The following is a 26,484-nucleotide window of genomic DNA, read 5'->3' as shown; positions in this document are numbered from 1 at the left end:
AGAAATAGAACACTGTCCCCCACGTTTTGTCTCGTGGGGGTTATGAATATTTGGAGCAGAAGCTCCTGGCTGAGGAGACCAAGAAGCTGGAGGAAGCTGCACAATCAGGAAGTGTTGATGGCGTCATCGACCCTTCATCCCTGGTCAGACGCCACGTGAAGTGGAAGATGGCCCGCACGAAGAAAACAGGGGAGATGACAACTGAGGCCGCAAAGGAAATCGTTGAGAAGATTGTAAGTCATTTTCAACTAACCATTAGAATTATATTTCAATATTTTGTGAATGTCATGTACAACTGTGTTTTCTGTGCAAGATTCCTTTGAGGAGCAGGCGACACAGGGATCCTTCGTCCCCCATGGACGTTAGGATGTTCTCACCGCTGCAATTGGATGTCCAGAGCACCCTGGACGTGTCCGTGCTGCTGGAATATTAATGCAATATGTCTAAATTGTTTGCAGGATATTGTTCAATCTATACCTTCCAGCTTTCCTATATCTTCCCTAGAGTTGTTCAGTGTCCTTGATGACGCTAGTGAAAAAAACATGTTTATGTGGGATAGCAGAATCAATGCAAAGATATGTATTTGATGGAGAGGATGGAAAAATCGGTCTTGAACCAAAAAACCTAGTTTCTAGCACAAGTTTCTTGCTAGAACAGAAATTGGTAATTGTCTTTCTTAACTTCAAAATTTGTTTATATAACTCCCCCTTCCTCTTCTTTTATGTGATGTTCCTTTTGTTTTTGGTTTCAAATGGTATGTTTTTCGACATCAAAAGGGCTGCCAAAAACCAATGCAATTCAAATGTCTTTTCTCTTTCAGTAATTGACTCATGGATCCAACTCATGTTATGTCATAATATTTGAATTTTTGGAGGTGGCAATGGAACAGAAGGTCATACTATGACTTGCACATGAAATACATTATGTCGAGCCCTATCTGTATTATATAACAAACCAATAATCTCACTTTCCCCAATTAGTTCTTTCTGTTACAGTCATGATGAAATGGGTTTTTTGTTCCCTTAGCTGAAGGGATGGCTTGTTGACAAGGATGCGGAAGCACTAAGGTGCCAGAAGCAATTGGAGGAGGAGGAAGAAGCTGCTCAGAAAAGGTACCTGGTTGAGAGCAATACAATAGAAGTCTAGTCTCTTTTTTAATCATCTTATTTTAATGAAATTTAAAATTTAAAATTTGAAATGGAGTCTGAACAATTTTTTTTGGTTGTTTTGTTTTGTGAAATAAGAGATCTATTCCCATAATAAACCTGTACAACTAAGAAATCGAAGAAGAACCTAGTGCTATTTGGGTTGATAGCCTCTTGATAGATATAAATCCCTGATAAGTCAGCAGGAATAAGTGTTTTAAGAAAGCTAAGGACATAATCAACCTGCACTACACTCTCATGCATAGTTTCAGTAAATTTGGCTAGCTCATCTATGTAAACTCGTGCATAATGCAATGTGCTTAAATTAATTTATGAACATATGATGCCTCTGCTATGATTTTCAATTTATTTTTCTTATATTTTATATGATTTTTGTAACTTCTAATGAACTATTATAAATAAATCTTGTACCACATTATTTTTAGTTAATCTTTATGCTTCTGTTTAGCAAAAATCATATGAGATGCAGCTAAAAATATACTCTTGAAAACCGGTCAAGTATGCATAATAGGACTCATTATTTAATAATCCTTTCTAATTTTATAGACAAGCTGAGATTTTGGAGAGGAAACGCCAGAAGAAGCTTAGACAAAAAGAGCAGAAAGCTAGGGAACAAAGACACAAAACTGAGGCAGAAATTAAAGGCAATATTGACAGTACTGTAAAGGCATTATTACTAGCAGAAGCATCTTTGGCTTTATCACTGGTAGAAGCATCTTTAGATACATACAATTTTGAAGCTCATAATCCAAATACATTTTCTGATAGCTCAGCTTCACCTGTACCTTCCCAATGTGCTGACACCAATGAAGTAATAAATGGATATATTCATTAGAGTCTGAAACTGCCACTGATCAAAATGTTGAGAGACGGTCTGCACATGGACAGAAACATCAACGCCAAGCAGTTGCCAGACAACAGGGGCTGCCAAAATCACAATGGACTATAGCCAATGGTTTGCATACAAACCAGAATTCTCCAGTGTCAAAACTTGAAATCAATCAGAAATATGGAACCCGCTGTGATCAAAAGGCATCTGCTATAGTTAATGGTAGCAAAGTATGGACTCGAAAGTCTAAAATAGAAATTGACAAGGTGGTTTTAAAAACCATACAAGAGAATAAACCAGACCAAATTAAGAATCAAGAATTTTTAATAGGATCTATATCTGTTAATCTTAGCAATTGCAGCCAATCAGAGGGTAATATGGTGGCTTCTCAAAAGGACTGCATGGTCGAGAATGTGGGAAAGCAGAATATTTCTCGGGATAAACCAATGAAAACCGATGTTGCTATGGGTGGCAACAATCGCTCAACAGTCAAGCTTTGGAGGCCAGTTAGCCGGCTTGAAACTAAAGATCCACTTCCAGTTCAAAGTGGTGGGATAGAAGTTGATGCAGTTCATGGAAATGGTCAAAACTTGTCAGGTCCAAGTTCTTTAAGGGTGTCTACTGCTGATGGTGGTGATATTGGTTTTGCAAAGTATTTCTCCCATACAGAGGGTAAAGCAGATTCAGGAAGCTTACTGTTCGACATTCAAGCTGCAAAAGCTTTCCTTGCACAAAGTAAGCTTTGTCACTTCATGCCTTTGCTGATAATGTGATCAAATGCTTGGCTTGGTCTTCAATTAATATTTTCCTAATCAAAACTATATGGAAGGAAGCTATCTCGTTAGAACATGTGACATTGGTTATTTGCCCCGATTCAGAACCTCCTGGGTGTGAGGAGATGCGGGATTTGAAAACAGCAGCATATCAATCTTCTGCAGTGGATAGTTGCAACATTGTGGCTAATGCAGATAAAAGATTGCCTGCAACCTCCAGAGTTGTGAAATCCAAACCCAGATCGAAGAAGTCTGAAAAGGGGACCAAGATAAAGTATATTCCCAAACAGAAGACAAATACCTAATGTGAGAGAATAAATTGTAGTAGTTAGTTATACAGATATACAGAGTTTGACTTTGTTGCAAATTTATATGTTAGCAGAGGTCCAAGTTTTACCAGGATGGTCTTCTGTCAAAATGTTGAAAGTAAGTTTTGCCGGAAAATCTTTACATTCCACCCTTCCTCTGAAAGATTTCATATGGGATTTTGGCTAGTTAGTTTCTTTTTACTTGTTGAATTATTAGCTTTTTTTTGTTGTAATAAACTTGTTTAATTTCAGTACAGGTTGACTTTTTTATATGCATTGGTCATCATTATTAGGCAAGATTTTTTCTTCCATTCTTTTTCGTCATAATTGTCTAAATTTTGCTTGTAGTAATTCTATTATTTGGGATAATTCGAAAATCCCTATTTTTTTAGCCTTACCACTTTCTTGCCCTATTGATGAGCGCAGCGTGTAAAGAATGTTTGGTTCTTAGATCTAAGTGCATTTATTCGGTTCCTCCATGCAATGTTTCTTTTTTTTTTTTATCTTGGAAGTACTGTTGTGTGTAGATGAAAAATGATAATTGCATGAATGCTGAACTCCACCAGATTTGAATTGTTATACAGGTGCGTTGAACTGTTGTAGATAGTGTGAAGAATAGAACTTAAAAAATATGATGTCTTTTAATGAGATGGAATGAGAGAATATGCAATTTAGTCCTTGAGATTGTACCCATTTTGCATATCAGTCCCTGAGATTGTACCCATTTTGCATATTAGTCCCTAACTTAATGTTAAATTCAAAATAGTCTCTATCTTTGCATGAGTGTTGCAAAATAGTCCTTTCGTTAAATTCTAAAGTAACGCCGTTAGTGAGGTCAATTTTAGTGCCACGTGGACTATCCAACGTGGCTGACACTAAAGGATGATGTGGCATGACACGTGGATGTACCTCCTAAAAGATGTCACGTCATTTGATGATAACAAAATAAGTAAATAGGCAATTTAGTCCCTGACTTTGTACCCCTATTGCATATTAGTCCCTAACTTAATGAAAAATTCAAAATAGTCCATATCTTTTGCATAAGTGTTGCAAAACAGTCTCTAACTTAAAAAATGCCAGAAATCATGCTTAAAGTATCCATGCATTGCAAAGGTTGTGCTTTGCATGATTTCTGGTGACACAGATTTCTCCTTGGATTCCTTGTCATCTTTTGATTCCTCTGATTTTTTCTTTTCTTCTTTCTTTTCTTCTTCCTCTGCTTTTTTCTCCTCCACTGTGTTTTCCTCTGCTTTTTTCTCTTCCTATTCAAAACACAAAAAAAAAAAAAAACAAAACCCGGAATGATACATTGATGGTAATTGAAGAAAAAAAAAAGAGGAAAAGAGAATGGTTATGCATACATCGCCCATTGGTGTTGACGGCTACAGAGATAAGGTTGTTGCTGTGGATTTTTGGTTCTTTTTATTTGTGCAAGTGTGTGTGGGTTCTTTTTCGTATATATGTCTCAATTGGTTCAGAACCATCAAATTTCAAGAAGTCACTCATTCTATCATCATCAAATGACGTGACACTAAAATTGACCTCACTAACAACGTTACTTTAAAATTTAACGGAAGGGCTATTTTGCAATACTTATGCAAAAGATAGGGACTATTTTGAATTTTTCATTAAATTAAGGACTATTTTGAATTTTTCATTAAATTAGGGACTAATATGCAACAGGGGTACAAAGTCAGGGACTAAATTGCCTATTTACTCGTTTTGTTATCATCAAATGACGTGACATCTTTTGAGAGGCATGTCCATGTGTCATGCCACGTCATCCTTTAGTGCCATGTTGGATAGTTCACGTGGCACTAAAATTGACTTCACTAACGGCGTTACTTTAAAATTTAACGGAATGACTATTTTGCAACACTTATGCAAAGATAGAGACTATTTTGAATTTAATATTAAGTTAGGAACTAATATGCAAAATGGATACAATCTCAGGGACTAAATTGCCTATTCACTCGAGATGAAATATTTTGAAAACCAGGGTTTAGGGTGGATTAGGATGGATACCTCAACCAGTAAGCCACCTCACATTTGTTTTATTTTTACTATTTTATGTAGGCTTTTCGTTAGGATTGATATAAGCATTATTATGTACCGAGTTTGCATTATTATATAAGTGGCAAAATTCAATGGTCACAATTTTTAGGTGTGATACATAAAAGTGTTAGTTTTGTATGATGTTAAATTTGAGGAGTTATTTATAGGATTTGGCTCTTAAAAGTGTTAATGAAGGGTTATTATGGTGTTTGAAAGTGTGTTTATACAATTTGGTCTCTAAAAAGTAGAGTTAACAATTTGTTTAATGGTTGAAGTGTAACCATACAGCGACACTATACACTGTTAGGTAGGGTCATTTTGGTCTTTGAAAGAGTGTGTTTATACAAATTGATCTCTCAAAAGTATAGAGGTTAATCATTTTGTCAATGGTTGAAGATTAAACATATAGTAACATTACTATTTTGTTGAAAATATTTTGACGAAAAAGCATGAAGTAGTCATTTGATCGTTTATATTTTTGCTATCCACATTAGATGAGAGAAAGCCAAATACTTATTTTTGCTAAAATTTTGACACTTCAGTTTATGTAATTTTCATAAAGAATTTCTTTATATGATTTATCTTTTTGGGCAACCAAAAAGTTGACGTGGAATGTTAATTACAGATGTATAACATTGTTTTCTATATAATTTGCTGATATAAAATAGGTGTATCCGTGTATATATGGATTTGATACCAATCCACCCACTTTCCCTCTAATTAATGTATCTTATTTGAGTAAATTCCCAAATCTCTCAAATCTTTTAAATGATGAAGAAACGAATGGTGTTTGCCATAAGATGGTGCACATATGGTTTTGATATGAAATCAACCCAACATAATAGTGAGATTGTATTTATAATGGTTTATATAAGTGGTAATGGTTTGTATCCCTTAACTAAGTAATTCAGGGTTCAATCTTGATTGATTATTGGATATAGAATAAATCATGTTGGGAGGAGAATAATCATCTTGTGTGCGTTTAAGGTTCCGATGAAGATTTATCACTGCTTTCAGCAGGAATAACTTTGTAACAATACCGTGATAAAAAAAAGTGAAATTGTGGGAAGAGGTTAAAGTGATTGAATACAAAGAATAAGAATAAAAGGGTTTGGGAGTTGTCCATTTTTTTTTTGGTAAGTTCCTTCCCACTTGGATTCACCATAAAAGTTATGTTTTAATGTTCTATTTTGAGCCCTGAAAAAATGTTGAAAAACCCTTACTATTACCACTCAATAACGCTACTTGAACACAACAAAATCATGGACCACACCTGAATAATGTAAATTAATAAGAAGCTATGCATTTAATAAGAAGAAGCCCCTTCCTTCAAATAGGGACCACGTCACATGTACACAAGGGAAATATTTTTGAACTCAAAATCCTAGAATACTCGACAATCTTCGACAATTACAATCATAAAGAGATGTAATGATGTGTGAAATAATGTCGTTTTGCCATATCTGTACAATTTATTATATGCAATTAACATTACACGTGTGTGGTTAATTTGTTAGGAAGTCACTTTTGAGAATAAGTTGTATAGATATACACCTTTAGGAATCAAACTAATACAAATTACTATTATTTTTAGGGGTCATATTGTATGCTAACCCAAAAATTAAAGCATTTATATTTTTTCAAGTATTTATTTATGTAGATTGTGATGGTTAAACTTGATTACACCTTTTTTTACTTAGTTTAAGAAAATTATGTTGTGTTAGAAAATAAAGTCTATATATTAAAAAACAAAATGGGTTTAAACACAACAGGATAAATAATTTCTGCCTTTCAGGACTGCATATAAAAAATTTAAATCTATATTTGATGTTTAATTTAATCTAACTCAAATCTTCATTAATATAGAACTTATATATATAATGTTCATATTTTCTCGTAATAAAACTTAGAATTAACAAGGACAGATGTTGCAACAATATCGGTCAACTTTTACCTTAAACTCATATGAACTTGCCATTTGTCGACTACCTATTCCATCATCAAACTTTTCTTCCTTCTTCTAGCCTTCATTCTCGTACCTATCTCACATTTTCATTCCCAATCTCCTCTTTACTTCCTTTCTTTACATGCATTTACCACCACAAAAATAAATCTCAATTCCATCAATTTCTCTACAATAAAAAAAAAACTGAATATTTTCATTTTCTCTTTCTTATGATTTTGTTCATTTCATTCTAAACACACCCAAAAGGAAACAAATCCACCCCCATGCATTAGTCCTTCATTCAATCTACACACACACACCCATCCAGACAAATTATTATTAATTAATTGTCAATTCTCGATAGCTTCACAAACATGTCAGGTGGTGTTGGGCCAACAGGCTGTGACATTAGCCTCCCAAAAGAACAAGAACTTAGTTTCAAAGAACAACAAGACCAACAACAATCATTACTCAAGAATCTCAACAAGCCCACCACACCACCACAACAACACAAAGTGGGTACTATTCTCTCTTTCAACCAGCTCAATTCCCTGGCTGTGGTAATTGTCCTATCTGCCAGTGGCTTGGTAAGCCCTGAAGACTTTGCCTTTGTGTTCTTCTCCCTTATTTACCTGCACTTCATAGCCAAGGTGGCTTTCCCTTCTCTTCATCCATCAAGGGACCCCCAAGAAGTCTTCAACCCCCAAAACAAGCTCATCCAACTTTATACCCTCATCGGTGCCACCATTGGGCTTTTCATCCCAATAGCCTACATTTTCGAGGGTGTTTTTGAGGGTGACAAGGAAGGGATCAAGGCAGCAGCACCGCATGTTTTTCTCTTGGCCAGCCAAGTTTTCATGGAAGGAGTGGCATCATCATCATCACAAAGGTTCTCGGCTCCGGTTCGAGCTTTTGTTCCAGCATTCTACAATGCAAGAAGGATTTTCACCATTGTGGATTGGCTTAGGAGTGAGGTCTATAAGATAGATGGCGAGCACAGTGGGTCTGCTTGGAGGATTCATGTTGGGAGAGCACTTGCAATGGCCAATATGGCCTACTGGTCTTTCAATCTATTTGGATTCCTGTTGCCAGTGTTTCTTCCAAAAGTTTTGAAGCTGTATTACTCGTCTGAGTACAATGACAAAGACCGATGAAGGAAGTTTTGTATGCTTACTCTTGGAATAGCCATGCATTTGATTTTGATGTATAAGGTCTTGAACCACAGGTTTTACTTGTTTTAGCTCTATAATTATTACATAGTGAATGTATTTGATATTGGATGACTGTAGACACATAATTTATACTTAGTGAATGTATATTATTTATTAACTAGATGGGTGAGATGTATGAATTTCGAAAAAGTGGAACTGTCATTATGTTTTTAGCTTACTAAGGTCCCCCCATCAACTAAAGCAAACAGGTTGAGGAAAGTATTTCAAAATGACCAAACAAAAATACATCAAACTTCAAAATTCATATTCTACATTATATCAAATGAAAACATGCCAATAAAAATGGTTTACTTGTCAAAAACCTTCATTGCAATGGAACTTTTGTTTTGATGTTAAAAATCTTCATAGTAGAGTTGACAGTGCAAAATCTGTCCAACTTCAATGCCCATTTCTTTTTTAACATTAAAAAATTCACACATAATAAAAATAAATGTTCTAATGTAAATCTATAATTAGAATTAATTTAGACAAGCATTTTGACAACATTCAATGATTCTAAATTAATTTTATCAAAATCAATTCTCTACTAATTTAAAACTTACCGACAAGCATTTTTTTTTTTTAAATGTTAAGGTATTTTAAAGTGACAAAATCATACAATCGCAAAATAAAAGTTCGAGACAACGATCGTAATTCCCAAATGATTCTCGTCATCTCGTGCCTGTTATAATAGTATTGAATTTATAATGAGTGCGCAAATCAATGTGCTCCCCATCCTATAAACACCTGCTGGAAGACTCTATCAAATAATAGGATCTAAAGTCTAGGGGGTTTAACTCAATTGATTGAACAAAGGTGCATGAGTTGTTATAAACCTCTTGACATTGTCTTTGATTCCCACAAATAAAAAAAAAAAATAAGGTCTAAATATAGAAAAAGTCTATAGTGAAACTGCCCCCATGTAACTCGACTAGGGGTTGTATGATATCATTTTAACAAATGTATAATACAAGTTTATCTATAGCTTAACCACCAAAAATAAACAAAAATAATAATGAAATTAATTTTAAAAAATTCAAAGACCTGACAAAAATAGTGGAGACTGGAATAAATACAAGGAAACAAGGTCAAGGTAGATGAGTCGATAACACTCAAATTGCTTTCCAAGATTCTCTTTTTTTACTCTTTTCTTCTCACACTTCTTTGTCTCTCTTTTATTTGCCCCTCTCCCCATGCAGAATTCAAAATGTTCAAATTTTTAAAAAACAAAGCTACACTTTGGTTATAAGTTAGAAGGAACAAACAAATATTACTCACATGGTGTTCACACAGACTTGCACTTCCAAGATTCAGGCAACAGCAAACCCTAAGCTGCCATCCTTTCAAGATCACTTTAACTTCCACTTCCACTCACCTTGGAAATTGGATTATCTGCCAGTGCTGCGCTACCTCTGATCAAAACCTATATGTAGCATACATTACATGCTCAACGATAGACTTGAAATCATTCATGATTAAAACCTAAGTTGCAACTCCTCACCCTAAACCCAGCTAGCCCTTCTATATTATCAGTAACCAATTAATTAAAATCATTTTGAAATTCATAACTTGCCAGTATGTGATATACAGATATAAAAAACAATAAAAACGAGAGGGAGGGAAGGGACCAAAAGCAGACCCAATGATCAAGCCCTATGAAATAACACATGTCCTTGAATATAATTAACATGTGCAATAATACCACCATGCTAGTCTAGCCCTCAGTACATAATCATATCTTTAGAACTAACAGACTCTGAGCAAAATTTTCAGATACTTCTGATAGAAAACAAGTCAGCAAGTAGGGTTGTAAAAGAATATTGAGAAGATAGAAAGGACATACCTGTATAAAGGTGCGTTGAACCATTGCTATTCATAGAAATTGGCACTAGTCTTCTGTCTTGGCCCAAAGATAAAATTTGCATCCTTTCAGGCCAATCTGAATTTAATCTTCGTGCAAAATCTTCCACTTCCCTACAAGAAACAAAGTCAATAAATGCAAGATAAAAGAGAATACAATAAAATAAAGCACTCAACAATTAGCTGACAAGGTTACCCTCTTTCATAGGTTATATTTTGATACGACCAATCCACAAGTTGTCTACTAAAATTAAGTAAATGAATGAACTACTATGTAAGACAAATGCAGAACGTTCAACACAAGATACAATTAAGCAAGAATCCTCTTGATTAATGATAATTTTAATGGAATGGAATCAATAAAAAAAAAATGCACTAAACCAGTCAGGAAGATTCTTGGGTCCATGGAATTTACTTGTGAGGAGAGAAAAAATATTCTATGAACAGATAAGGAAATCATAGAAACAAATTAATTAATTAATTAAAGATTACTTTGACAAAAGGCATATATATATATATATATATATATATATATATATATATATATATATATATAGTTTTGAACTTATTCCTCATCAATTGAAGAACTAGAGAAGCGTGTATCTAACCTGTCAAGCTCCTCTTTCATCGCAGGATCTAAATCATCGTCAACATCTCCATCAATAAATTCAAATTTTGGAGAAAAATTAATAGCAGGGAGGTTTTGCGTCCTCGAGTGTTTACTTGCAGAGGCCTCCAAGGCATTGTCAAAATTGACATCGTGATATGCAGAAGGAAGAGGATTCAATTCCTAAAATATATAAAAGGATAGTCAATGAGAGAGACAATACTCTTGTTCAAAATGGAAAATAATGTTGACACCAGCAGGTAGTGGTAATCTAAGCAATGAGAATGAGTATACAAGTCATAAACATATCCTCAACAAGTCTTTTAATAGGTGGCAGAGTCTAACCTTATCGTTTTCATTTGTATTTTCTGAAGAAATATCCTTTGCATGGTCTTTCCTTCTCCTATTCTTCTTTTTATTTTTATTAGCTCTAGTTCCCTTTATATCTGTCAAATCATATGTATCTACAAGGTAAGCTATGTAAAGCAAAAACAAGATAGGGTGCATTAAAATTATTATACTCTAAAGAAAACTTTACTACAAGCAATATGGTTGAATAAATGTAGAAAATCTTATGTGATAACCGATGACGAGAAATCAACATAATCGCTCTAGCATCTATCATAAATAAGAGAGTAACTCCATGCATCTAAACAATAACAAAACAAAAAACAATAATAACAGTAGTAACAGACAAGTAGTTGGTATTTGTCCCATACACAATCCTCCCAGTCTAGCCCTGGCTTGGCTCAACCAGTCTTTGTCCCAAAAATGCATTCTGTTAGAAAATCTAAAAAATATCCCATCATATCATTATTCTACAATAACATATGCTAGAATAAATGATATGATCGGATAAATTTTAGATATTCTAAAATAATAATAATAATAATAATAATAATAGCAGTAAAGAAGTAAAAATCCTATATTCATGGAAACTTTCAAAACTAAAATTAGCAGCTTCAGATTTAAATAATTTATGATGTATAAATATAGCATGCACCAATAAAAGTCAAAGCTGAACAAAATCACATGGCAGTATTGTAGAGATGAACAAAGTGCGATAAAAGTGATCTACTTTTCTTTAACAATAAGACAAATTGCCATTGTTTATCCGCACCTGATCCCTCCCAAAATAAAATGAAAGATCTGATAAAATAGCCCCACGGAAACAAAAAGCAATGACAAAAGAAATTTAGAAAAGACGTCAGGGTGAAAGACATGACATGCCTCCATCTGCACCATTAATAAATGATAGAAGATCTTCAACTGAACGCTCATCCTTTGGTTCCTCCTCAACCTCAACATCCTGAAACACGTCAAACATTTTAGTGTGATCGCAATACACTCTGACAAGAAGTTTGTCATAAATAAGAATAAGAATTATACTAACATTCAATATGCAAGGTCCAACAATATTAATGGAATTAAAATGGTAGAAAATACCTTCAGTTTCTTCCTCTCTTTTAGTTCTTTCCTCTTTCTAGCATATAATCTGTTTAGAAGTCGAATTCGTGGATCATCAGTTATGTTTCTCAGAGGCTCCAGCTTCTCCTCCTGGCAAAGATCCTAATGTAAATAAAGAAATATGATTGCAGACTTAAAGGCTCACTTTCGCTATCATCACACACCTCAGTGAGATCATCAGGCAAATGAAATGTTTCACGAATCTCCTCAGGAGTTTTTCCTTCAATAATCCGAGCAAGTGCTCGGCTGGTCAGGTCAACCAAAGGCTTCAGTTGGAGGCTGTCAGCAGCAGATGTCAACTCACATAACTTCTTTGTATCCATCCGAATAAACTTCTCATCAAAAGTTTTGCGCTCCTACAATAGTAGCACAATCAAATACTCATTAATCTCTAAATTTTTCTATCTCTCCAGTATTTCAGCTGATTAAAGCAAAATTAAAGATGTCCCAGACATTATCAAGTAGTATTTCAAAATTATCAAATATACTTTAAAATTAACAAGCACCAAGTCTTCAAATAATGGATGAGTACTGAAAAATATATATCCCTAAAATTAAGGTAAAAAGAATCACATGAAAGTAGGATTGTTCCAGACCTTGTTAGAATGCCCTGGTACTTGGTGAAACCGACAGTAGTCAAGTATCAAACCCAACATTGCAGGATTGACACGTTGTGGAAGAGATATAGCATAAGTTTTGGAAGATCCCAAGCCTGTTTGAAGTACTTCCTGGCAAATCATGGGGCAAAACATGGCTACCTCTTCCTCTACTTGCTGAATAGAACCATCCACAGTTTGAAGCCAGATGTAGGATTTCATCTAAGCATGGCAAAGGCAAAGTGAAATCAACAAACTAGCTACCCAGGCAACAACAATAAACTTGACTTCACCATGTTCTAATCATTATAATCTAGAAGTAGAGTTCAGCGGGCAAATAAAGGAAAGCATGTGACTATTTATTGTTAGCATCTGCTGAATTTTTTTGGGAGGCAGGGGGGAGCTTTCCTAATATGAGGTAAAAGAGGAGGAAAACTAGTACTATAAAAGCTATATCTGGAGAAGAAAAATATGTCTCTTCATTTAAACTATAGTAAAATAGCTATACTTTTAGAAGAAAAGGAAATGAGTTTCTTTATGTGATATATCGTATTGTTTAGTTGCACCATCTGAATAAAATTCCTGTATCTAGACCTGACTAACATTCATTTCTATTAAAGAGAGGTAACAGAATATCTAATACTAATAAAATCCAACATCATTAAGGTGATCTTATCTACAAATTCAAAGAACTGATACAAGCAATTTTTTCCCAATATTGCACAGTCTCATCAACAAGAAGTTTTCCTTCTTGTGTCAACATTTGCTCACCCTATATGAATGGGCCTTATGGTTTGTCTGAGAAAATTAATGGCCCATAAGTGCTACATATGGGCCTAAAACATAAAAAAGATTGACTAAACAAATATAATCCCTTATGGTCTCCTACAAAAAACTATCTCCATATAATAGTAAAGGAAGATAAATAATTTTGAATAGAACATAAAATTCTTAATGACATAGAGAGCAGGATGGAGCAGGAGAAGGGAAAGAAAAATAATAATGGGTGATATCATGAGTCAGTACTTCAGCACATAGTGCTAATTAGAAGTAAAAAATAAAAAATTTGGAGGGCCTAATACCTACTCATTAAGACCTTCTGTCATGAGATGAGAATGCAATTTCAAATACATTAGTGTACTATGCATTGAACCAACACAAAAGGCCAAAGCAAGATCTGCACAAGGCCATGGCAACAGATAACCCTAAATGGATTGAAAAAACAAATAGATAGAATATAATAATACCATACCTCAGGTTTCACAACTGCCATAGCAGCATCAAACATTTGAAAACAGACACAGGTTGTAATTACTACGTCCTTGGCACGAGCGTGACAAGTTTACTATTTTTCCCAGTTCAGTAACAAGGAAATTACAACACAAAGGAAACTTTGCACTTCTTCAAAAACCTTGGTTTGCAAGATAAGCGTAGATGCTTCAAATATTCTTCATGAGGTGGGTTAGGTCTGGACTCTAATAACAGGTCTAACTGCATTCTTATGAGAAGTGTTTCCACATGTCCGGTACTAAAAGATAAAGCAGCAGGTTCTATGGCAATAAACCATATGATGTTCAGCCTAAACATCACCAAAGAAGGTCCCAGCGTTGAGCATTTGCAAATCTTTTATCAGTTCAGTTTCTTTATCACTGATAAATTTTGTGCATGCATGGAAACATGAGAATCAAGAAACAAAGAGGTGAACAACACAAGATTGAGAAATATTTATTGACTATATTCATAAATCAACAATTGAGAATGCAATATTATTCAATATTCAATAACTGCAATTCCAGAGTGTACCAATCATTTCCTTAGGCAAACTGATTCTAAAGTCAATATAGTAAAGTGTTGGAAAAGTCTCCTAAACTGTGGTCACCCTAGATAGAGTGGGTGTGTTGAAAGTCCCACATGACAGGTAGCCGTGGGCAAAAGAGGACATGTTGAAGTCCCACATCAACTAAAGATAGTGCTGAGATAAACTATATAAGTGGGGAGCAATCCTCACCTTACAAGCTGGTTTTGTAGGGTTGAGTTAGACTCATAACCCACTTTCTGACATAAAGGAATGATGTTTGATCTCAAAATGCCATATAATTTTACTCAATAGGTGTAGGTGATTAAAGAAAAAGAAAAGTATTTTTATTTTAAACTTCCTCATAACTATAAATTTTGCACTCTGCTTTCCACAAAAGCAATGCAAACCCATTCTAAGTTTCTCCATAACAAATGGTGAAGCAAAAGCCCTTGCCCTGGGATCCATGTGGCAAAATTTTTCTATTCATCAAGAAAACATAGTCTAGTCCATGTAATTAAGCTAATCATGATTTTAATCAGACCTTAAATTGAAACTCCGTATCTAGTCTACGTGTTTAATGTCTATTGTTTTCTAGAGTATACCATGCAACAGCTTCCTCAATTCCATTACCATAAAGATCACAATGGTATTTTAAATTCTACCATACATGCAAGCAATAACAAAAAATAATACCAAAAGAATTTAAAAGAAAAAAACTGCTGGTATATCTTATGACCTCACCAACACACTAGTATATCAGTGAATACTACTACTAGAAAACCCAAGGAAAACATTGATAATTAGAGTGTGCTTGGTTTATTTTTGCCTCTAGTAATTACAAAAATGACATTATTTTTGCTTTGTATATTATTTTCATGATTTTGTAAACCAAATACCGAAAACAACGCAATCTTGTTTTAAACTTCTCCTTCTTAAAATCATAAATAAAATGCAAACAATTTTCCATTTCTGTAACTATTATCAAAACAGTTTGCTGCCATTAACTGGCTTTAGATCAATGGTTAAGGAATCAAAAGTAGAAAGTTCTTATTAAAAAGTCGTAACATTTAGTGTTAATTGAAATGAAAATATTTCTAACAAAGATTTCCAATTGAAAAGTCTATCCGCAGCATCCCAACCATGATATCCAAATTCCAATAAAAGATTTATATTTACTAACTCCTTAACTGGTCGCCAAAACTGTTAATTGAAAATATACCACTAGAAAATGAACACACACACACAAAACCAAAAAAATCAAATGCACCCTATTTTTTTTTTATAAAAAAAACCAGCAAAATACATTCCAAAACCACTATCCCAATCAAATGACCAAACACACAAGCAATCACCTAGCGCTGCCACATTCAGCACTCTAATTCGCACAATTCGAAGTTCAAACCATTCATTTTCAGCAACTTCATCGTCATGACTACTCTGCCACTCAACTTAACTAAGCTAACGAAGTAACTGAAAATTCAAACCATTGTATCACACCATTCCTCTAACCCTGGCGTGAAGAAACTAAACAAAAAAACATTCCAACGGCTCAAGCTACCATAGGCAACACCAACACGAAACCAAAAATTAAATAATTTTTATCAAACTATGCAAAATTCTCAACAATAAAGCTCGAATCACAGCTATAAACAACTAACATCCGATAATTCAACTCCGCAATTATAGTCGTAACTCTTAACCAGCAGAGTTCATATTCAACGTCGAAACAGAACACTGAAATGAACACACACAGAGAAAGAGCAGAGGTACCTTGAAGAAGAAGAGGAGAAGAAAATGGAGAAAGGCATGCACTAAGAAAAAGAGGAAGATGGAAGAAACAGAAAACGGAGATTGTAACTGTTACTGTTACTGGTTAGGGCTTTTCCGTTTTCTCGGTGCGTGTTTTTGTTGTTTCTCCGATTCGTGTGCCGTTGGGTGTAGGCACGTGACTCTACCAAACCGAACGAGACATCGCACGTGAGTAGATAAGGGAAAGGTAAGTAAGTGAAACACAGAAACTTGTTCAGATGGAGATGGTTTGCTTTTCCTGCAGTTGGAGAGAGAATGCAGAAACAATCTTGACCGTTAATTTATTTTTCATATATTTTTTGGTTAATAAAACATAAGTTCTAAAATATTTAGACCGTTAGATTATGAATATTGGACCCGGCAGTCATGTAGCTGAATTACAGGGAATCCTGGTCCTGTGCAGATAGGTACAAACCGAAGTATGAGTCATTGGACACAACCAAATTAAACCAATAACAATACCACAGCACAAATTTTAAAATATAAATTAAAAGTAGTAACAAAATAACGATGTTACATTTAACTGAATTTTACAGGATAACGTCTATTAGTATAATTAAATTTATAATATATATATATATATATATATATATATATATTTTATGGATAGTCTTGCTCTTTACGCTAATTATCTTATGGCTAGTTATATTATAAGAGATTGAATTCAAGTTGGACAGACAAAAATGTTTCAATATATGAATCATATATTATAATAAAATTTATAACAACTAAATATTTCAAAATATATATTATATTTTAAATTTATAAGGCTAGCAATAAAATTTTAATGCATTTTTAATTATTGATCAAGATGTATAAAAATACAAAGATAAAATAATAGTAATAAAATATTAAAATATAATGTACATTAATAAAGATAAAAAAAAAACTAATTTTAAATAGATAGGAGTAATTAAGCAAATAGTATATTGAGAGAGTCTAATTTAGTTACTTGAATGTAAATTCTGATACTTGCTTTTGCTTTTAACTTTTTATGGATAAAAAAAATTAAAAAATTAGTATGTGAAATATTTAAATGGAAAAAACAGTACACCAAGAATGAGGAATGATTAATTGATATAGCATATTATTCTGTAATTTATTTATTTCTAATTTCTAATATAAAAACTTAACAAAAAAATATGATATGCATTGACTGTGTAAAATGTAAAAATTTTATATAATTATCTAATCATAATTCTGCATGTATAATAAGTTTTTTAATTTTTAAAATAATTCAAATAATAAATTATAATTAAAAGATAATGTAAAATAATTTTATGACGTTAATACAAAAAAATTTGTATAGTGTTAGAGTCATAATGTTATAATATAACTATAAAGTGAAATCCTATAAAATATTTTTTTATAGATCTATAAGATGATTTAAAAAATAATAATTTAATTTAAATACAATAATAATATAAATTTTATTTACACTACCATTAATTATAAATTATCATTGCTTCAAAAAAGTTATAAACAATTATGGACGATAAAATTATTAAATTTTATAATAAAAGAAAATAGTTTATATATTGTTAATGTAAAACTGTTACATTATATATTACTCATTAATCATTATTTTTGTTAGTTGTTATAATAATTATTTTAAAAATTATATTAATCATAACTTTTAATTAGCTACACTATAATTTTTTATTTTTTTAACTTTTAAGGTAATAATACTTTGACCGTATTGGGTGTGGGGGCAGACAGGTGGCCGTGTGTTACAAAGCCGGCCGTGGCACAAGGACATACATAAACTAACAAATTGCCGAAGCTAAGCCTAAACAGAATGATGGAGACAAATGTTTAGAAACAGATTGTCTTACATAATTTTTAATACACTTTTTTAAAATTACTGATTAAAATTTATAAAAATGTATAGGTTTTACTTTTTATTTGATAAGTCTCCACCATAATTTTTAATAATTTAATAAATAATAAAAAATAATTCAAGAAAATATGAAAACTTATTTTATTCTTCTTAACAACATACTTTATTTTATATATTAATAGTAACACAAGTGATAATAAATTGTATTTTTCAATCAACTGATTCAGAGTACAAATATACTTATATATTTAAAATACTTTATTTTATAAATTATTTATATATTTAAAATTCAAATTTAAGATAATTAATTAAATTAAAACAACATTGTGCCAACCAATTGACACACCCACTACTCTTAATACTCTTTGAATGATGAAGGACAAAAAAGCGTCGCTTGAACCAATGAGGTGGGTTCCAAATTGGAATTCTTGGAATCAATAAGACGGCAACTAACACATTTAAGTAGAACACACACTTCTCACCAACCCTCACAGAAAACACACAGACATAGAAAGATAGAGTGAATTAGTCATGGGTTCTTCTGGGTTTTCATCATCTTCTACTGCAGAGGAAGTTACTCAAGGAATCAATGGGAGTGGCCTAACTGCAATTGTCACAGGTGAGTTTTTCTTTTTCCAAAAGAATAAAAAATGAAAAAAAAACCTAGGAATTCTCCAGTCTCCATTCTCTCCATCATGATTTTTTTTTTTATCAGTATCCATGCATTTTGAGGCTTATCTTGCAGCCTAAAATAAATACAGTGTAGCATTATGTATATAAATAATTGAATAAATAAATAAATAAGACGACTTGTTTGTAGGTAGCCCGCAGCCTGAAATAAATATAGAAAAATTCTTTATGGGAGTGGTCCCGAAGGCAATCTTTCCTTAAATCGATCTCTTACATGCAGTGACACACTCTAACCGATAATACTAAATTAATGTATTGATTGTCGTTCCATTTCCATTAAAAAAAATCAAATGACATATTTGATCTCTTATTTGATTTTTTTATTTATTTCCGTCATTTATCTTTCAAAAAATTTATTTTGATTTTGTATTGATTTAAAAATATTTAAAATGATTTTTTTTATTAGTTTGAAGTAAATGATATTCAAATACCAACAACTAAAAATTCCTACAAAACAAAAAATGAGAAGAAACACTCAACACATTTTTGATAAATTAGTTTCATCCTTCACAACTTCAATCCTCTTTTGAATCGAAAATCTCATAACTAAACATACAAATCATAAATCATATTGAAATTCAAGTAAATGATGCCGTGAATCAATGAATTTGGTGATCTCATCGAAGGAGAAAATCATGGTGTCATGCGCGACGTGGAGGACCTTGTACCCGATGGTGATGAGGGTGAAAGAAAAATCACATCTATTCAGGTCTCTAATGAACAGAATTTGTGACTCTCTCATTCCCTCTTGAGATTTGCAGTGTAGAAGGGTTCTAACTGAAAAAGGTTGGAGAATGAAATGATGAAGACAAATTTGATGCTGGAAGGAGAGGAAGTTGATGAGGAGGGATTAGATGCCAAAAGTTTATACCTTGGAGGGAAAGGAGGTAGAACAATTTAGGGATTAGGGGATTTTATTATTTTTCATTTTGTGGCGACTTTTAATCATCCATATTTGAATATCATTAACAATGTTAACTTTAAACTGACAAAATGATCATTTTAAATCAATTTAAAAGGATAAAAAATAAAAATAATTTTTTTTAAAATTAAGGACCAAAATAAAAAAAAAAAGATAAAGGATCAAATAAATTATTTGACCTAAAAAATACTAGTAATTAGAGTATTTACATTTTATTTTTCCTTCAATATCCTCTAAAAAAGAAAATTTCCCTTCAATATATATTGTGACCCCTCCTAACCAAAAACTAACTTGTATTTAGGCCCACTTACATGACCTCTATATTTGGAGAATTAGTCTCATAATTTTTTACGATAAGAATATCTTGTTTTCCAAAAAAAGAATTATTTTTTATATTTTAAAATTGCATAGTAAAAACTTATACACATATTATAAAACTTGCACACTCTTCAAAAAAATCATTTTTATGACACGAATTAATAAATATTGTTCTTAACTTCTTTTTGTATTTAAAAGCATTAATGCTTTCTTTTACGGTCAAAAGCATTAATGCTAACAAGCTAACCAAAGGGCGTGTTCAGTTCGTGCTTTTCTTCAATAATTGTTTTCCTTAATTAGATGTAATTTTATTATGTTTTACAAGTTAATAAAAGTAGTTTCTGAAAATCAACAAACTTTTAAAAAACTGTATCTCGAAAGGTTTTTTTGTTTTTAATTTCCCTATTTATGTAAAAAGTGATACAATATATTGTAATTATATTCTCCTTCCCTTCAAGATGTTCAAATGGATTTACAAATATAAAAGATGTTAAAATGAATAATGATTATTTGACAGATATATGTGCATACATCCCAGGCGAGAAGAGAAAAAAATTATAACTATGACAAATAATGAGATCCGGAATCCGGATTTAGTATAGTAAAAATTGAGTATACGTTGGTATAGTTAATTTTTTGTTTGTGAATAGATTGGTATAGTTAATAAATTATAGTCAAATCATCATTTGAATCCGATGTGGTGATATTGAAATCTATATAGACTACTCTACACCCTTTTTAATTACCTTTTAGATATAGATAATTTAATGAAAAATAAAAATTAAAAGGAATATAATTAGATAAGTATAAAAATTAAACTAAAAAATAATATTCGAATTTAAATTACTCGATCTTTCATTATTAAGGACGTTTAACTGCATGAGTATTATAAATCCTTTAGTATATTATATTCAATTTATACGGATAAAAAAATTACTTGTTCATTTATTTTGAAAAATTATATTTATTTCCTTAAAAAAGTTAATATATGTTACACTTAATTTTATTTTAATATGAACATGGGGCCTTGTACACTGGCGACCCCAGTTAATGCCGCAACAACAGTCACAAAACTTGGCTAGGCCATTGGAAGAAGAACAATGAAAATCTGAAATGTTGAAGTTTATATAGAAGTTTCTATTTCTTTAACCAAATTCATATATATATTCTGTTTGACAACTTCATCTATAAAAAATTAAAATTACAAGTAATTCTTGGAATTAATGTGTCTATATATGTTTTAATGTGCTAAGTGCTACATGCTTGTAGTATCATGCATACACGAGCTCTTAAATCTTAATTACATATTTTTGTTGGTGGTTGACATTCTAATAACAGGAACAACCCATGGTATTGGTACTGAGACTGCAAGAGTTCTTGCTTTGCGTGGTGTACATGTGATTATGGCTGCGAGAGATGTGATTGCTGCAAAAGCTGTCAAAGAAGCAATACTTAAAGAGATTCCCACAGCCAAAGTTGATGCCATGGAATTAGACCTTAGCTCAATGACTTCCGTCAGAAAGTTTGCATTAGAGTATATTTCATCTGGTCTTCCATTGAACATCTTGATGTAAGAAAAGTCCTTGGGTTACACCGTTAATGTTCTTAATTACATATGTTTGTTTAACTAGAAATTATTAGTCCAGAACTACCATGGTCCAAACCAATTTTCATACAAGACATAATTGAATGTTATAAACTCTTTTTTTTTTTAAAAAAAAAAATGAAATCTTAGAGTTATATATTATATAAAAATTAGTTGGGATGATAAGTACGTGGTGGTTCAACACCATGTAATAATTTTCACCATTGAATTTTCAACATATAAGATTCATTGTTTATTTTTCAAACACTCACTAAAAGTTATAACTCCTTAATTTTAATTTATATTTTTTTATTAATTGAAATTTATATGTGAGTATCTAAACTGAGAGTAGGACTCCCATTATGACTCTAACATGAATTTCATATAATAATAAAGTTTATGTTGTTTCAAACTCTCTTATTACACATCCTCATACATGTATATACCTTAATTTTGATCATTCAAAGAGATACAGGAATACTAATTGATCTTTTTCTGGTTTGTTTAGAAACAATGCGGGAATAAGTGCATTCCCTTTCACGCTGTCCAAAGACAACATCGAACTACAATTTGCCACAAATCACTTAGGTATGAAAGAAATGTCTTATATTTGGTAACATGGAATCTTCTAATAGCTTTCTAGTGTAAAAGAGGAACGTGGGGGAAAAACTAAAAAATGAATGCTACAAAGAAGTTTATTGGGAGTGTATGATTTGTTTTCTTTCTAAAGCAAAGAACTAAAGGATGAAAGACGCTTGTTAGAATTGGTCTATTGCAGCATATGTCTCTTGAAAGGAAAAAGGATTATGTATAATAATTGACACATACATTAAGGCTTAATTTGGATAAACTTATCCATAAACATTATTAGAATAACATATAAAGAAGTAATATATATCAAACTTCTTTCATAAGTTAAATGAGGTCGTGGACTTCAACTTCTATGAGAAAATTTATAAAAATAAGTTAGGTGCATACATAGTTAAGTTAATTTAACTTGTAAAAAAAACTTAAATTGAGTTTACTTTAAAAAAAATTAATTGTTAAGTTTATCCAAACAAGGAAGAATGAAATAGAAGTGACCTTGATTCTTTTTCCACAGGTCATTTTCTTTTAACAAATCTTTTGTTGGATACTTTGAAGAAAACTGCAAGTGAAAGCAAGAAAGAAGGAAGAATTATTATTGTCTCCTCTGACGGTCACCAATATACATATCCTGAAGGAATTCTTTTTGATAAAATTAATGATGAATCAAGGTAAGATGTACTTGAATACATATTATTATGGAGGTTCAATTTTATTACAATTGGGAATTCAGCTGATATTTGTTCAATTATTAAAGAACAAATAAAAAACAAAAATATTACTATCAATCTCACGTTTTGTTTGTTCAGTTCTTGTGTCCCTAGCTATGTCACATTACTAACTTGCTTTGAACACGTTTGTGGTTTGTCACTTGTAGAAGGTATCATGTAAAAATCCGCTAATATGATTTAGAATTTGATGCACTGGGATATAGTTATTGTCTGGTAGACTTATGTGAACAATGTAGTTGCATGTAGAAATTAGAATTGATAAGCATGCAAACATGATTCCTATAGTGTCTCTGGAAAGGAAAAATATAATGGATATTTGATTAATTTTGCTTTTTTTTTGTATAGTTACCAGAAGTGGCATGCATATGGGCAATCAAAGCTTGCCAACATTTTACATGCCAACGAACTTACAAGACTTCTTAAAGTATGTTGATATTTATTGTATTGTAAAATGATTAATATGCTATTATGTTCAGGAAGATGTGTCTGATATATCTAATATTAATCATTACATCATGGTCAGGAAGATGGGATAGATAATATTACTGCAAATTCTCTTCATCCAGGAGCTATTATGGACACCAATATTTATAAACCAGAGATTAATGGCCCTGTGCCAACTGGTAACTACCACGTATTGCATCATTCATATGAATTTAGGGTTTAGGAATCATGCAGATCTCGAAATTTGTGATACTAAATACTCTATTTGTACTATAATAAATGTCATATTAGATTTTTTATACAGACAAATAATAATAATAAATAAATGAAACCGTCTAGTAATTTTGTGAAATTAACATTGTTATTATCTTCTTTGTCATAATCGATGTAACACAACAATAATAATCTAAAATGATTGTTTGAGTTATAAATGAAAAAAAAATATTACATTGAAAAATTAAAATTACACTTATTTTAGATATTTTTCTTTTTACATAACATTTATCATGGGCGAAGGTAATAAAGTATTTTGAATAATCCACCATATTCTTTTAATTGTCCTTTTCAAGTCTTACATGAGTTAAGAATGTAATGATATATAGTTCCTCTTTCATAGTTCTAGGTGTTCTAACCGGATTAGACAAATGGTTATGTTGAATAGGTTGGTCCTTTTAAATACTGAATTTAGACATGCATGCTGAATAACATCAAACTTGTAAGGATTGGATTGAAACAATTTCCCATTTTCACTTGGAGGATCCTTTATAATTTATGGAAGTTAATTGCAACATCAACTTATAGCTTGTCGATAAAATTATCTTTGGTCCATATTTTCCATGCAAATGATGACAATTACTGAGTTGTATAGTTTATGTTTTTGTCTAATTCATGCAGATCTAATTAATAGGCTAGGGAGTTTTCTGCTAAAAAATATCCAGCAGGTACTTTTAACCCAGTTTGACCTTTTGAATATGAATGTTAGGGGCATTGTTATTACTTATTTACTATTTAGTTAATCTAAAAGGGAATCTGAAAATTCAATATTTAATTTAGGATTCTTGTAATCTTCCATTCTTTCCTTCAATCTCATTGTAGGGAGCAGCAACAACATGCTATGTAGCGTTGCACCCACAAGTGAGGGGAATAAGCGGCGAGTATTTTTCAGATAATAATCTGGCTAAAGCGAGTTCACTGGCAAAGGACACTAATTTGGCTAAGAAACTTTGGGATTTCAGCATGAAAACAATTGATTACAATACCCATGAGCAAATCTGAAGAATGCAGATGGCATATACTTCCTTAGCGACTAAAAAATAACTTTTGTGACATTTATAGTTCTTAATGAAATTCCATCCTTTGCATTATATGCCCCTCTACTAGCATATAGTGTTTCTATTTATTTAGACTTAGGAAAATGCGGAGAGATATAAAATTAGTTGAGTGATTAAGATAGAAGGAAAGGAAAAAGGTTATAAGTTGAATCTCTTCTACTAACGAAAATTAATAATTAATATTTATAAATAAATAAAAAACTTGTTGATAACGTTCACACTTTTCAACCTTAGAGTTTGAGGGTTTGTAGCTGGCTAGGCAGATTAACCATAACAAGCTCCCAATTTTCTAATGTTTGAATTGTGATTAAGTAGGCCGATTAAGATACACAAAGTAAAGGTTGAGTATTGGGGAATGATTCAGCTGACAAAAATAACTGAAATCATAATTTAATACATGTTTGATTTGTAGTTGAAAATACTATTACATGTGTTTCAATGTAAATCTATTGAATAAAAATAAAATAAACGCAAAAGTAAAAATCCTAATTAGTTCATAAAATTATTTTTACTTCAAATATAATTTTGTAACTATAAACCACATATGCTCTTAATAAATCATAACATTGTGAACTGTCTAAGAGGTATGACAAAACCCAAAAGACCAAAGCCTACAAGCCCAAAATTGAGATTCTGGAGCCTTTTAGCATGGGTGGGGTATAACAAGCACTGTCCTTCCACATGTGAGAGCAACCTTATGTGCATACCCCTTGCAAAAGGAGGACATGTAACATAAATAGATGTGATACTCCTCATGTGTGTGCTCTCCAAGGTGAACATATATATAAATAAGACTTATATAAACCGTTTTCATATTATTATTTAATATTTATTTTTTTAAAATTAAATATCTAAAAAAATATTGTTTCATTTTATTATTCGTCTTTAATATTCTTCCGTTAAATGATGAAATGACAAATGAAACATCACGTTATCGCGTCTTGTTACTGACACCTCAAGTCATCATCTTCTTCCCCTTCTCCTTCTTTCCCTTCTTCCATTTTTTCACCTTCTGCTTGCATACGGAAAAAGGAGAGAAAAGGAAAAAAAAAAAGAAAAAGATGATGATGACATGACAATGATGTGCGATGAACATCCCATGTGTCACGTGATCACTTACAGGAAGAAGACTTAAATACTGGTTGAAAAAAGAAATAAATGTTAAGTAATAATCTAAAAATAACCTATTTTTTAGATATAAAAAACTTAATTAAGCCTATAAATAAATATTGATGAAACCTCTTGTATGCATGATGTCATGCATGCATATAAGATTGATCATCAATATATATTTTTATTAGAAAATATATTTGAAAATAAATCTAATAGAGTAATCTTAAATAAAAAATTTAGGAAAAATATATTTTTAGTTCATATATATTTTTGTGAAATCTTATTTTTAGTCTTTGAAGTTTATTTAATTCAATTTGGTCTATGTAGTATTTTATAGAAGACTTATTTTTAGTCTTTTTTTTCATAAAATTCCCATAAACAACGTTAATTTTTGTTTGACATGGTAAATAGAATGTGTTTTTTTAAATGGATTAAAATAATATGGAAAGTTATTTTATTTTTTCTTAAATAAGTTATTAATATGTGTCCCAAAAACATATC

At 31.8% G+C, this 26,484-nt stretch overlaps 4 protein-coding genes across 7 annotated transcripts; 3 read left to right on the top strand and 1 right to left on the bottom strand.

Moving 5' to 3' along the window:
- Window positions 1–177: 177 nt before the first annotated feature.
- On the top strand, window positions 178–3,346 carry LOC114367171 (A-kinase anchor protein 17A-like). Of its 2 annotated transcripts, XM_028324288.1 has the most exons (4): window positions 178–233; window positions 459–663; window positions 1,027–1,112; window positions 1,713–3,346. In XM_028324288.1, exons 2-4 carry the CDS (start codon window positions 523–525, stop codon window positions 1,999–2,001), a joined length of 516 nt encoding a protein of 171 aa, XP_028180089.1. In that variant the 5' UTR covers window positions 178–233; window positions 459–522; the 3' UTR covers window positions 2,002–3,346. The 2 variants fall into 2 exon arrangements, with proteins under 2 accessions (XP_028180089.1, XP_028180090.1); XM_028324289.1 differs by lacking the exon at window positions 178–233 and having other exon boundaries at window positions 410–663.
- Window positions 3,347–7,300: 3,954 nt separating this feature from the next.
- On the bottom strand, window positions 7,301–16,593 carry LOC114368706 (SKP1-like protein 21). Of its 3 annotated transcripts, XR_003657392.1 has the most exons (11): window positions 16,386–16,593; window positions 14,070–14,466; window positions 12,818–13,039; window positions 12,386–12,577; window positions 12,201–12,311; window positions 11,985–12,063; window positions 11,100–11,200; window positions 10,756–10,937; window positions 10,131–10,261; window positions 9,566–9,710; window positions 7,301–8,204 (listed from the first exon to the last, which is right to left on the bottom strand). XR_003657392.1 is itself a non-coding variant. In XM_028325940.1 (10 exons), exons 2-10 carry the CDS (start codon window positions 14,103–14,105, stop codon window positions 9,694–9,696), a joined length of 1,071 nt encoding a protein of 356 aa, XP_028181741.1. In that variant the 5' UTR covers window positions 14,106–14,466; window positions 16,386–16,593; the 3' UTR covers window positions 9,142–9,693. The 3 variants fall into 3 exon arrangements, 2 of the variants coding, with proteins under 2 accessions (XP_028181741.1, XP_028181742.1); XM_028325940.1 differs by lacking the exon at window positions 7,301–8,204 and having other exon boundaries at window positions 9,142–9,710; XM_028325941.1 differs by lacking the exons at window positions 7,301–8,204; window positions 14,070–14,466 and having other exon boundaries at window positions 9,142–9,710.
- Window positions 7,426–8,472, top strand: LOC114368707. The gene has a single exon (XM_028325942.1). The coding sequence runs from the start codon at window positions 7,451–7,453 to the stop codon at window positions 8,228–8,230; it is 780 nt and encodes a 259-aa protein (XP_028181743.1). The 5' UTR covers window positions 7,426–7,450; the 3' UTR covers window positions 8,231–8,472.
- Window positions 16,594–18,756: 2,163 nt separating the features above from the next.
- On the top strand, window positions 18,757–24,909 carry LOC114367534 (short-chain dehydrogenase TIC 32, chloroplastic-like). The gene is made up of 8 exons (XM_028324731.1): window positions 18,757–18,883; window positions 21,533–21,764; window positions 22,288–22,367; window positions 22,882–23,035; window positions 23,441–23,519; window positions 23,619–23,718; window positions 24,434–24,480; window positions 24,635–24,909. The coding sequence occupies exons 1-8, from the start codon at window positions 18,796–18,798 to the stop codon at window positions 24,812–24,814; spliced, it is 960 nt and encodes a 319-aa protein (XP_028180532.1). The 5' UTR covers window positions 18,757–18,795; the 3' UTR covers window positions 24,815–24,909.
- Window positions 24,910–26,484: the final 1,575 nt, after the last annotated feature.

Source organism: Glycine soja, chromosome 9, assembly GCF_004193775.1.
Source record: "Glycine soja cultivar W05 chromosome 9, ASM419377v2, whole genome shotgun sequence".
NCBI lineage: Eukaryota > Viridiplantae > Streptophyta > Magnoliopsida > Fabales > Fabaceae > Glycine > Glycine soja.
This window is presented reverse-complemented; position numbering and strand designations above follow the sequence as displayed.

Bases quoted from the DNA above. Each gene is read 5' to 3' on its own strand.
- LOC114367171 (XM_028324288.1), top strand. From the start codon at position 523: ATGACGCTAGTGAAAAAAACATGTTTATGTGGGATAGCAGAATCAATG. The intron at 664-1,026 runs GTAATTGTCTTT...TTGTTCCCTTAG, and splicing joins TCTTGCTAGAACAGAAATTG to CTGAAGGGATGGCTTGTTGA. The intron at 1,113-1,712 runs GTACCTGGTTGA...CTAATTTTATAG, and splicing joins GAAGAAGCTGCTCAGAAAAG to ACAAGCTGAGATTTTGGAGA.
- LOC114367534 (XM_028324731.1), top strand. From the start codon at position 18,796: ATGGGTTCTTCTGGGTTTTCATCATCTTCTACTGCAGAGGAAGTTACT. The intron at 18,884-21,532 runs GTGAGTTTTTCT...TTCTAATAACAG, and splicing joins CCTAACTGCAATTGTCACAG to GAACAACCCATGGTATTGGT. The intron at 21,765-22,287 runs GTAAGAAAAGTC...TGGTTTGTTTAG, and splicing joins CTTCCATTGAACATCTTGAT to AAACAATGCGGGAATAAGTG.
- LOC114368706 (XM_028325940.1), bottom strand. From the start codon at position 14,105: ATGTTTGATGCTGCTATGGCAGTTGTGAAACCTGAG. The intron at 12,064-12,200 runs GTATTTTCTACC...GACGTGTTTCAG, and splicing joins AAGAGAGGAAGAAACTGAAG to GATGTTGAGGTTGAGGAGGA. The intron at 11,201-11,984 runs GCATGTCATGTC...ATGATTTGACAG, and splicing joins TATTAATGGTGCAGATGGAG to ATATAAAGGGAACTAGAGCT.
- LOC114368707 (XM_028325942.1), top strand. From the start codon at position 7,451: ATGTCAGGTGGTGTTGGGCCAACAGGCTGTGACATTAGCCTCCCAAAA.